Genomic DNA, 12,100 nt, shown 5'->3' with positions numbered 1-12,100 from the left:
ACTTGAAGTAAGCTTCCCACAATTAGTTGCTGTGTGCTTTGGAACTGTGCTCCCCACCAAAAATCCTCACAGGTTGTTGCGGGCTGTCTGCTGCTGCAAAAAACCCTCTGTGGCCTGCAGAGGTAGGAGCTAGGGACCAGGGGCTCAGTGTACCCCTGGCAACACAGCTCTAGGTGGGTGGGGCAGGCCCCCAAGGCACCACAGGGTGTGGTCAGTGGCCCACACTAAGTCAGAGCAGCATGCACTCCTGCATCAGCAGCCAGGCCACACAAACTCGCCCAGAAAGCCCCGGCTGAATCACTCAGGCGCACAGCTCGTGGCCCTACACTACCAGGAAAACTGCCTGTCTCAGCCTGTCCCAATCAGCCGCTCAAAGATCAGGCCGAGCAGCCCAACAGCCAATTGCCACCAAGACAACTCTGCATGCGCAGTGCGGAAATCAGGGACCTAAGGCGAGTCACGCACTTCTGGGTCTGTTGTAGTTGGAGCGCGCTTGCCCGGCGTTTCCCTGGCTACACAGCACAAACAGTATGGAGGGTGGGGATCCAATGCCGCATGTGCACGCGCGCACGCACACACGCACGCACACATGCACTCCTGCGCCAATTCCAGCAGACCAATGCAGTCCCAGACCTGAGCCTCTGTGGGAGGGCCCAGCCCCGAAAAAATGGCGGCCTCCTGTGTACCACCCGCGTGCAAGCTCCACAGCAGGGGAACAACGTTCCCAAAAACCTCCAGCTCCCGTGCCAAAGGCACTCAGTTCAGTCCTTCCCGGAGGCTCCTGGGCCCCGCTCACAAAGCCATTCCCTCCACCAGGAACCGGGTGAGTGCTCACCCCCGAGCAATTCGGTCTGCTGGCTCCACTGTTTCTGCAGACGCCCCCAGTCTCACCGAGCCGAGCAAAAAGAGTTCTCACTATTTTCTCCTTCCAGCTATCGTAGAACTCCTCTTCCCGGCAACGTAACTCTGGGTTGGTGAGCGCAGTGTGGGGCCGGAGGGTCTCGTCCCCAACTGGAGAAGCCTCCCCACCGCTGAGGTGACCCTCACGGGGTTCGCCCTCTCTCGTCTCCGCCCCTCCTACTGGACTCGATGTGGCCTCCTCTTTAAGTCCTTCGTTTAGAGGTTCTGTTCATCTAGGGTCCAGGGAACTTCCAAGGTTGAATATCTTATAAATTATTTGTAATTTTGTTGTGATCCTGGGAGGTAGTCGGCACAGTGTCTGTCTCTTCCGCCATCTTACCGGAAGTCCCCCTCTTAGTTTTTTAATGTATGGATTTATTTATTTCACTTTTTGTTTTGAAAAATACTTCTGATATCTTGGTTGACAGTTTTTGTTTTCCCCAGCACACTGAATATGTTATTTTACCCCCTGTTCTCTATTGTTTCTCATGGTAAGTCATGTGTTAATCTTACTGGAGTTCACTTGTATATGGTGAGTTATATTTCTCTTTATGCTTAAGAAGTTTCCTTTTTGTTTTTGTTTTTTAATATTTCTACTGTGATGCATCTTGGTGTAGATCTCTGGATTTATCTCACTTGGAGTTTATTTCTCTTTTTGAATTTACAGATTGATGACTTTTATGAAATTTATAAGAGTGTCATCATTTTTTTACTTAAAAATTTTTTTTCCTTTTTGTTTATTTGTATTTTCTTTATTTTTTTATTTAAAAAAAGTAAGTTTCAGGTGTACAACACAGTGCAATAGTTATACTTTTTACCCCTCAAAAGTGACAACCTTCCTCTCCCAATCTGCCACCCCACTCCCCGCCACCATATCATACATATCTATTACAATTCCCTTGACTCCACTCCCATGCTATACTCCACATCCCGTGACTATATATATTCAATTATAGTTGACATACAATATTCTACAACATCAGCTTCAGGTGTACAGTGCAGTGACCAAGCCTCTACCCCATCCGTGAAGTGGTCTCCCTAACAAGACGTGACCATTCGACACCCTACAAAATATTTACATTATTGATTATATTCCCTGAACTGTCTTTTATATCCCTGTGGCAATATTGTAGTTACTTATTTATGCTGTCTAATCCCTTTTTTTTTTTTTACTATTTTTTGTACTCCTTGCTCTTTCTCCTCTCCTGGTACTGCCATTATTAATATGTTGGTGCATTTAATGGTGTCCATTTGTTTGAGGCTTTGTTCAGTTTCTTCATTATTTCTCTCTGTTCTTTAGGTTGCATGATGTGTATTGATCTATCTTCAGTTTGGTAAAGCATTCTATAAACTTCATTCTGCTCTTGAGCACTCCTAAAGAATTTCCATTGCAGTTATTTTAATTTTCAAATCTAGAATTTTTATTTTTCTTCTCTCTTTATTGATATTCTCTGTGTGATGATAATATCATACTCCCTTTACTTTCTTAAGCATGGTTTCCTTTTGTACATATTTATAGTAGCTTTTTTGAGGTCCGCTAAGTCCAATGTCTGGACCCTCCCAAGGGCAGCTTCTATTACCTGCTTTTTTCCCTGTATATGTGAAAATTTTCTGTTTCTTTGTATGTCTTATAATTTTTTGTTGAAAATGGACATTTTAGATAATATTTTCTACCTTCTCTGGACTGACTCTCTTTCTTGCCAGCACTTATCGTTAGTTTTGCTTGGTTATTTATTGGTTTAGTGACTTGGATGGGCCATTTGAGTGAAGTCATTTACCCCCACAGTGTGTTTTCTGTGATGTTACTGTCTGAGCTCTGCCTTAGGCATGCACACAGTCCCTAGAATGACAATGATATTAACAGGGTGCTCTTTGAATGTCTATGTAATGGTTAATTTTATGTGTTACCTTGACTGGCCTAAGTGATGCCTAAGTAACTGGTAAAACATTATTTCTGGATGTGTCTTAGGATGTTTCTGAAAGAGATTAGCATTTGATTCAGAAGACTGAGTAAAGAGATTTACCCTCCTCAGTGTGGGTGGGCATCATTGAGGGCCCCAATAGACCAAAAAGGTAAAGAAAGGCAAATTCTCTTTTTCTTCTTGAACTGGGACATCCATTTTCTCTTGCTGTCAGACATTGGGACTTTGGGACTTAGAACAGCAGCCCCCTAGTTCTCAGACCTTTTGACTTAGACTGAATTATACAACTGGCTTTTCTGGTTCTCCAACTTGCAAATGGTAGATTTTGGGGCTTCTTGGCCTCCATAACTACAAAGGTCAATTCCTTTAATAAATCAGGCTCTCTCGCTCGCTCTCTCTCTCTCTCTCTCTCTACACACACACACACACACACACACACACACACACACACACACACACACACACATATATATATATATATATATATATATATATATATATATGTATAAACAATCTATCTAACTAATTGGTTCTGTTCCTCTGGAGAACCCTGACTAATACAATCTCTTTTTCTGATCTCTGTGTTAACTTGTTTGCTTCTGTTGGTATCACACCCTGCTTTTGCACTCTACTAATTGCTGACTGGTTGCCTTATTGTTTTCAACAGTATCCTGGCCATATATTGCTCTGCAGATTGGTTCAGTTAAATTTAAGCCCTTTTCAAAGGATAGTCTTTGAGGTTGCCCTTCATACTGTTATTTTGGAAATCATTCCCTAGAACACATAATTTAAGGAAATCATTACTGTAGAAAATCTGTGTCTATGTGTATATTTTCATGAAAGTTTCTGGTAGATAGGGACAAATCTAATAGTCTGGGATAACTCTTCTTACTTGTCTCTTTCCATTGTTCCTTCTGGTTTAGCTTGTTGGTGTCATGGAATTACTAGCCTCTTCTTAATTACTTATCACTGAAATGCCATTGTTTCCAAGGGTGACCTTGAACTTACCCATATGCTTACAAACAAAGTGAATTTTCTTCATAATTTTCTAGGTTAAAAGCTCTACATCACTGCCGTAGAGCTGGGACCTGGAACAGTGTTCTGCTTGTCTGAAAGTGATAATTTTGCTTTATGATTAGTAGGAAATGTGTGTATTTCTCTCTGAATGTTTCTGATAGCTTGATATAAACATAAGATGCAGTACCTTTATACAGAAAGTATAAAACTTCATTGAAAAACTTAAAGTTTTATATTTATGAGTAGATGTATCTTATTGATTTATTGGGAGGGCCAACATCATAAATTCCTACCTGATTTCACATATAGATCTAAGTAATTCTAATTAGAATTTGTACAAGATTTTTTGTTGTGTTCAGTTTTGTTTTCAAGAAGTCAAGTTACCTCATAGTACTTAGAAACAATTGAGATATATAGTAAGCCTGTGGCAATTAGGTCTCTTGGTTTGGTTCAAGGAGAGCCCAGAAGATGACCTTTCCATGTATGGGAGCTTGATCTCTGGATAGATCTGGTACTGCAAATCACTGGCAAAAGATTGGAGAGTTTTCTAAATTGAACTTAAAGTATGAAACATAGTTCTTACACTTATTGTTACTGTCTCCCCTGTAATGTAAGTGCCATGAATGCAAGGATTTTGCCTGTTTTCTTTACAGCTGTATCTCTACTTCCTAGAACAATTCTTGCCTCTTAGTAAATACTCAAAAATGTGATAAATATTGGTCTCTTATAAATTAATACAAAAAATAGAGCTCATTTTTTTTAATGGTGAAATGGCAGGGATACAAAGCTTCATTGGTAACAGAGAAATACATAGTAAAACTAGAGTTAAATACCACCTAATACCTATTTAAATGAAAAGAATTAAGGAGTATAACAAAACTAAGTATTCTTTACAATGCAAAGAAATGGATATTTTAATGTAATGCTGTGGCCAAATCACTTTAGTAAACTATTCATTATATAATTGAACATATGAGTATACATGCCCTTTGATCTACTTTTATACCTTATATTTTTGAGATACACTTTTATATCTCAAACTGTGATGAGGAACAAGGTGTTTTTGTTTAAAAATCTTTAACATATCACTGTTTTAAATATTTAAAAAATATGAACAAATAACTATAAAATAAAAGGTACAGAGCAAAGACATACAAAACATAAGCCTTACTTTTTTATTATTAGATTTAAATATAAAATTACACTTCAGTTTCTATTAAAGCATAGTCTTCCACACCAAGCCAAGATGGAATAATAAGGGACTGGACTTACCCTCATGTCTGAAACAACCAAAACCATCAGAAAAGAATATACGAAACAATGAATTTCAAGGCTGTAGTCATCAGCTGATAAAGGACAGAAATTTCTTAGAGCCAGAAAACACAGAACTTGAGCCTTGTGATGGCCCGACCAAGGCGGTGAACCCTGGTACAGCCCTACACTCTGAACTGAATTAATTGAGGATATGGACTTGACAGTCCAGGGAGATTAAGGCTGCTTACAGTTCACAGGACAGGATCCTGAGCCAGATAGGAGATAGCTGCACAGAGAGAAAAGTCTAGAGAGCTATATGGGTCCTCCTTTAGTATTGAGCAGAGTATTGATCAGCTCAGGGTATGTGAGGAAATTAAAGAATTTTTGAAAATAATTAGAGGGAACAGTGGACAGCACTCTCACAGGGCTTGGAAAAGGAATGTTCCCCCCAGCCAGAGTGGAAAACTCATCATTCAAAGAGTATTGAGTAGTATACTCAGAAAACTCTTGCCTCAGTTGTGAGGAATAATGCACTTTATGACTGACGACTGCATCAAATTTGCCTAACAAATCATAAAAGCAAGACCTAAGAGTTTCCAAATGACTTAATGCATTGTAGAACAGAGCACAAAATTACTTACAGGAATCCAAAACTACCCAGCATCTAATAAGGTAAAATGTGCAAATGCTTCCTTCCAGCTACTGAAAAATTATCAGATATACAGACAAGTGGGAAAACCTGGGCGTTGTTGAGGAGACTAATGAATAAATCAGAATGGACTCAGAATTGACATAGATGTTAGAATTAGCCAACGGATTCATTAAAAATTAGTATAATGGGATTCCATGAATTTTAAAACTTAAGTGGAAGCGTGGAAGATGCAACAACCCAAATGAATATTCAGTATAAAAAAAGATTGAAATTGAATTTCTATGCCCATCAGTAGATGACTGGATTAAGAAACTGGTACTTTTACACAATGGAGTATTACTCAGCTATAAAGAAGAAGGAAATCGTACCATTTGCAACAATATGGATGGACCTAGAGAACATTATGCTAAGTGAAATAAGTCAGTCAGAGAAAGACAAATACTATATGATCTCATTTATATTTGGAATCTAAAGAATAAATGAGTAATGTAAACAGAAATAGTTTCAGAGACACAGAGGAAAAACTGATGATTGCTAGATGGGACAGGGATGGGATGAGGGAGAAGGGGAAGGGACGAGACAACATAAATTGGTAACTACAATATTGCCTCAGGGATAGAAAAGACAGTTTGGGGAATATAATCAATAATGTAAATATTTTTTAGGGGGCCAGATGGTCTCATGTCTTGTTAGGGAGACCACTTCATGGACGGTGTAGAGGCCTGACCACTGCACTGTACATCTGAAGCTGCCATTGAATAATATAATTTAATATATTATTAAATTATAACTTAATTATAATTTATATATAAATTACAGCTATAATTTAATATGTATAATTTAATACATATATAGCCATGGGATGTGGAGTATAGTGTGGAAATGGAGTCAATGGAATTGTAATAGATATGTATGATATCGGGGGTGGGGGAGCAGTGAATGGGGGAGGGGGTTGTCACTTCGTGAGGGGTGAAAAGGATAACTATTACATTGTTTTGTACACCTGAAAATAATAATAATAAAAATATGCACGTTAAAAAAATTGTATATCTAGAAATGAAAACTACAATATTTGAGATGAAAAATAATTTAGGCTAGGAATTAATTATTAGATATTGCAAAAGAAAAGATTAATGAAGTGGAGCACATAGTAATGAAAGCCATACAAAATGAAACAGAGATATAGGATTTCAGAAAAAATGAAAAGAGCACCTGTGAGCTTTAGGATAACTTCATGTAGCCTAACATTTGTTTTTGGAATCCCTGAATAAAAAGGACGGGAACAGAAAACAATAGCCAGAGAATTAATGATTAAAATTTCCAAATGTGTTGAGAACCCAACAATCCAAGATGCTCAACAAACCCAAGCATAAGAAGCATGAAGAAAACGACACCAAAAAAACGCTTTAAACCACTGTAAAGAGGAAATCTTAAAAGCAGCCAATGGCAAAACATAAGGATGAGAGCAGATTTCTCCTTAAATGAGGCAAGAGAGACTGTAGTGGAGCATTAACTTTAGAGTTTGGAAAGCAAAAATAACTATCAACATAGAAATCTATACTCAGCAAAAGTAGCTGTCAGAAACAGTGGAAAAATAAGGAAGTTTTCAGATATATAAAAGATGAAGGATTTTATCACCAGCAGATGTTCACTACAGGAAATGTTTTGATATCTGATGGAAATTTACATTTACCCCAAAGAATGAAGAACAGGAAATGATGACTACATGGATGTGTATATAAGACATTTCTTTTTATTTAAGTCTCTAAAAAGGATATTTACTTTTACAAACATAATTAAAAATGTATTATGAGGTTTGTAACATCTAAGTAAAATATATGACAACTACATCCTTAAGGCCAGGAGAATTGAAAGTATAATATTGTAAGATTCTTATACTATATGTAAAGTCATGTAATGTGACTTACACATACACTAATTAAAGATGTAATCATATTTATAATCACAGAAAATGTAAATGATATAAACACCCCATTTAAAAGGCAAAGATTTTGCCAGGTGAGATCAATAAGAAAGGTAACTTCCAGTTATATGCAGTCTAGGATTAAGTCCTCTTCATAAATTTATCTTAATATGAAAAAATCTTTCACTATCAATATTCTTGGCTTTGAAATCTATTTCATCTGATATTGACATAGCACTGCAGCCTTTTGAATAATTCTACCACTGTATATGTTTTCCCATTCTTTTTGTATCCAACATATTTGAGTCTTTAAATCTAACATGTTACATACATACATAATATAGTTTTATTTTTAAATTTTTATTTAAACTTTTTGCAGGTTACTTTTTTTATCCAGAACTTTCTGATCCAATTTCTTCTCTCTTAAGTCTTTTATTTTTGTTTTTTTTCTGCTTTCATGCATTTTAAATGTTATTTATTAAAATTTCAGTCACATCTGTTTTCTTTTTCGGTTCTCTATTAGTCTGCTGGGGCTGTCATAACAAAATACCACAGACTGGGTGGCTTAAACAACAGAAATTGATTTTCTCATAGTTCACTTTACACAGATCTAGAGACTGGCAGTCCAAAATGAAGGTGCCAGTAAGGTTGGTTTCTGGTGAGGCTTTTCTCTTCGGCCTGCAGACAGCACCTTCTCTCTGTGTCTGCACATGATCATTTGTCTGTACTTGCATGGAGAGCAGGCAAACTCTGGTGTCTCTTCCTCTTCTAATAAGGACACTATTCCTATTGGATTAGTGCTCCACACTTAGGACCTCCTTTGGTCTTAATGGCTTCCTTAAAGGCCCTATCTTCAAATACCGTCACATTGGGGATTAGAGCTTCAACATTTGAATTTGGAGGGGACACAGTTTAGACCATAACAAACTCCTTGTAACTTAATTTCTATTTTCTAAGATAGTTTTGTGTTGGTTTTACACTTCTTTTCATCACTTTGATCAGCCCATACCTCCTTTTTTTGGGATTTCCTAGTAGTCTGAGCTTATCTATCAGAACAGAAACATCATCTCAGTATTTTCCTGCCCACAGAAGAACTTTTCCTTTCTGGGAGTAATTTTATTTGTATTTAATTATTTCTAAGTTCTCTATCTCTTCCTTTATATGTAGTTCCCACAGTCTTGAACTGAATTTTTCCATAGGTGTGGACTCTATATCAGTTGCTTCTATATTTGAATATTTATTTCCTTAATGGTGATTTGTAGTTAGTAGTATTGTGTATCTCTTACTTATGCAAAAGTCATGGGTTACTCTAGGTAATTTATTGCTCTCCTTGTATTGATTTTTATAAGTTTTTTGGAGGATACATGGGGAGATTTCAGATTTAAGCAGTTGCTATTTATTATTCTTCAGACATTAGAAACCATATGTATGTGTTCTAATAGCCAGTTTTCTCTCCCTTTTTCCACTGTGCTAGGTTTTTTGTTTTTGTTTTTCTTTCTTCACCTGAAACCCAAGAAATAGAAAAAAAATATACTTGCAATTATTTCATTCCTGGAGACTGGAAAAGACATCAAAGTCATCTATAACATAAGGCATTTGTATATAGGTCACATTCCAAAAGAAATGTGTTAATACTTATATATGGTAACATTAATTTTTCTTATTTCTAGAAGTCTGGAACACTGATTACATGAAAGAGAGGAGCCAAAAAAAACAGTCTCAACATGTGTGGGAAGTTGTATACATGAATAACAAAATGCTGACTAAAGAACGAGGTAATGTAATAGGAAAACCATTTAACTTGGAGACAAATTTTTTTCCTTCCAGAAAAATACTCTGTCAGTGTGATTCCTGTGGAATGAGTTTCAACTATATTTCAGAATTGATTATCAGTAAGAAAAACTATTTAGGAAAAAAGACGGATGAATTTAATGTCTGTGGAAAATTGCTACTCAGTACTATACATGAGAAAACTCATATTAGAGAGAAAAATGAATTTTTAAAAAATGGGAAAACTTTCAATCATAATGACCCTATTCAACATGAGAAGATGCAAACGTTAGAGCAAAATTTTGCTTATAACATAGATCGAGAAACATTCCTTGAAAAGGCAATATTTAATACACACAAGAGAGAGATCACAAAAGGGAATATATGTGAATATAGTGAATATGAGAGAATATCCTGTGAGAACTCATCCTTCTCATTCCATCAGATAACTCCCTCAAAGGAAAATCTCTATGAATTTAGTGTTTGTAGGAAATCCTTATGTGTGAATTCTACCTTTTTGAAGCATCATGGGGCACATATGAAACACTGTGAATGTAATGGAAGTGGGAATAATATCAGGAGGAAGTTATATCTCTCACAACTTCAGAAATCTCATAAAGGAGAGAAACACTTTGAATGTAATGAATGTGGGAAAGCTTTCTGGGAGAAACCACACCTCGCTCGACATCAGAGAATACATACAAGAGAGAAACATTTTCAGTGTAATGAATGTGGGAAAACATTTTGGGAGAAGTCAAACCTCACTAAACATCAGCGATCACACACTGGGGAGAAACCCTATGAATGCAGTGAATGTGAGAAAGCCTTCAGCCACAAGTCAGCCCTCACATTACACCAGAGAACACATACAGGGGAGAAACCCTATCAATGTAATGCATGTGGGAAAACTTTTTACCAGAAGTCAGACCTTACTAAACATCAGAGAACACACACAGGACTGAAACCCTATGAATGTTATGAATGTGGGAAGTCCTTCTGCATAAATTCACACCTTACAGTACATCAGAGAATTCATACAGGCGAGAAACCCTTTGAATGTCCTGAGTGTGGGAAATCTTTCTGTCAGAAGTCACACCTTACACAACATCAGAGAACTCATATAGGGGATAAACCCTATGAATGTAATACATGTGGCAAAACTTTCTACCACAAGTCTGTACTCACCAGGCATCGGATAATTCATACAGGGTTGAAACCCTATGAATGTTACAAATGTGGGAAAACGTTCTGCTTGAAGTCTGACCTCACAGTACATCAGAGAACTCACACAGGGGAGAAACCCTTTGCATGTCCTGAATGTGGAAAATTCTTCAGCCATAAGTCTACCCTCTCTCAACATTATAGAATACATACAGGGGAGAAACCCTATGAATGTCAGGAATGTGGAAAAATCTTCTACAATAAATCATACCTAACTAAACATAATAGAACACATACAGGGGAGAAACCCTATGAATGCAGTGAATGTGGGAAAACCTTCTGCCAGAAGTCACAGCTCACTCAGCACCAGAGAATTCACATAGGGGAAAAACCATATGAATGTAGTGAATGTAGAAAGGCTTTCTGTCATAAGTCAGCTTTAATTGTGCACCAGAGAACTCATACAGAAGAAAAGCCCTTTAAATGTAATGAATGTGGAAAATCTTTTTGTGTGAAGTCAGGACTTATTTTACATCAGAGAAAACATACAGGGGAGAAACCCTATGAATGTACTGAATGTGGGAAATCCTTCAGTCACAAATCCTCCCTCACAGTGCATCACAGGGCTCACACAGGAGAGAAATCTTGTCAATGTAATGAATGTGGGAAAATTTTTTACCGTAAATCAGACCTTGCTAAACATCAGAGATCACACACAGGGGAGAAGCCCTATGAATGTAACACATGTAGAAAAACCTTCTCTCAGAAGTCAAACCTCATTGTACATCAGAGAACGCACACAGGAGAAAAATCTTGTGATTGAAGTGAATATTAGAAATGTAGAGCCACAATTCAGCACCTACTACACTTCAGAGAATTCACACTGTGTAGAAAGCTCTCTTGATACCCTGAATGTGCAACAACCATTCATATACTGGCCTTATTTTACTCCAAAGTAATGATATGGGGCAAACCCATAATCTGCAACAAATATCGGACAGTTTTGTTAAGAAGTAACATTCCATTGAATGTCACGTAACTAATACTGGTATAAAACCTTACAGATATTTTTGATTTTGTAAAAGTTTTCAGCAAAAATACAAAATAGGTTATGTCAGAATTTATACTGAGGAGAAATCTGTCAATTTGAGACATATAGTTCAAAAATTTCCTTTAGAAGTAATGTAACATTAAAAGTTGTGTTTTGGTTTTGATGCCATAATTTTCTTTAAGAAATATAACAAATTATAACTTATAGATGCATATTGTGTAATGTAAAGCTTTAAAACCACAACAAAAATAGCAAAACAAGGAAGTACAATACAAGAAGTTGCAATGGTAGTACATAGAATTCTCATGTGCCTTTGACCAGGCTTCCTCTAATGATTATATCAAACTTTAATATATTCTGAAGTACAAGAAATTGATGGTATCTTTCTACTACGTCAGACACAGATCATATTCAGATTTCAGCAATTTTTACATGCATTCTTTTTGTGG

At 37.0% G+C, this 12,100-nt stretch overlaps 1 protein-coding gene across 1 annotated transcript in view; it reads left to right on the top strand.

Annotated features, from left to right (window-relative positions):
* ZNF33B (zinc finger protein 33B) overlaps window positions 1-11,807 on the top strand; it is a 34,473-nt gene extending 22,666 nt beyond the window's left edge. The window contains exon 5 of the mRNA XM_019666579.1: window positions 9,340-11,807. Within this exon, the coding sequence (XP_019522124.1) occupies window positions 9,340-11,423 (2,084 nt within the window). The 3' untranslated portion in view covers window positions 11,424-11,807. The remainder of the gene's footprint in view (window positions 1-9,339) is intronic.
* The last annotated feature ends 293 nt before the right edge of the window (window positions 11,808-12,100 follow it).

This window comes from Hipposideros armiger, unplaced genomic scaffold (assembly GCF_001890085.2).
Source record: "Hipposideros armiger isolate ML-2016 unplaced genomic scaffold, ASM189008v1 scaffold_476, whole genome shotgun sequence".
In the NCBI taxonomy this organism is placed as follows: domain Eukaryota; kingdom Metazoa; phylum Chordata; class Mammalia; order Chiroptera; family Hipposideridae; genus Hipposideros; species Hipposideros armiger.
Note: the sequence above shows the minus strand (reverse complement) of the source record. Positions and strands in the feature narration are given on the sequence as shown.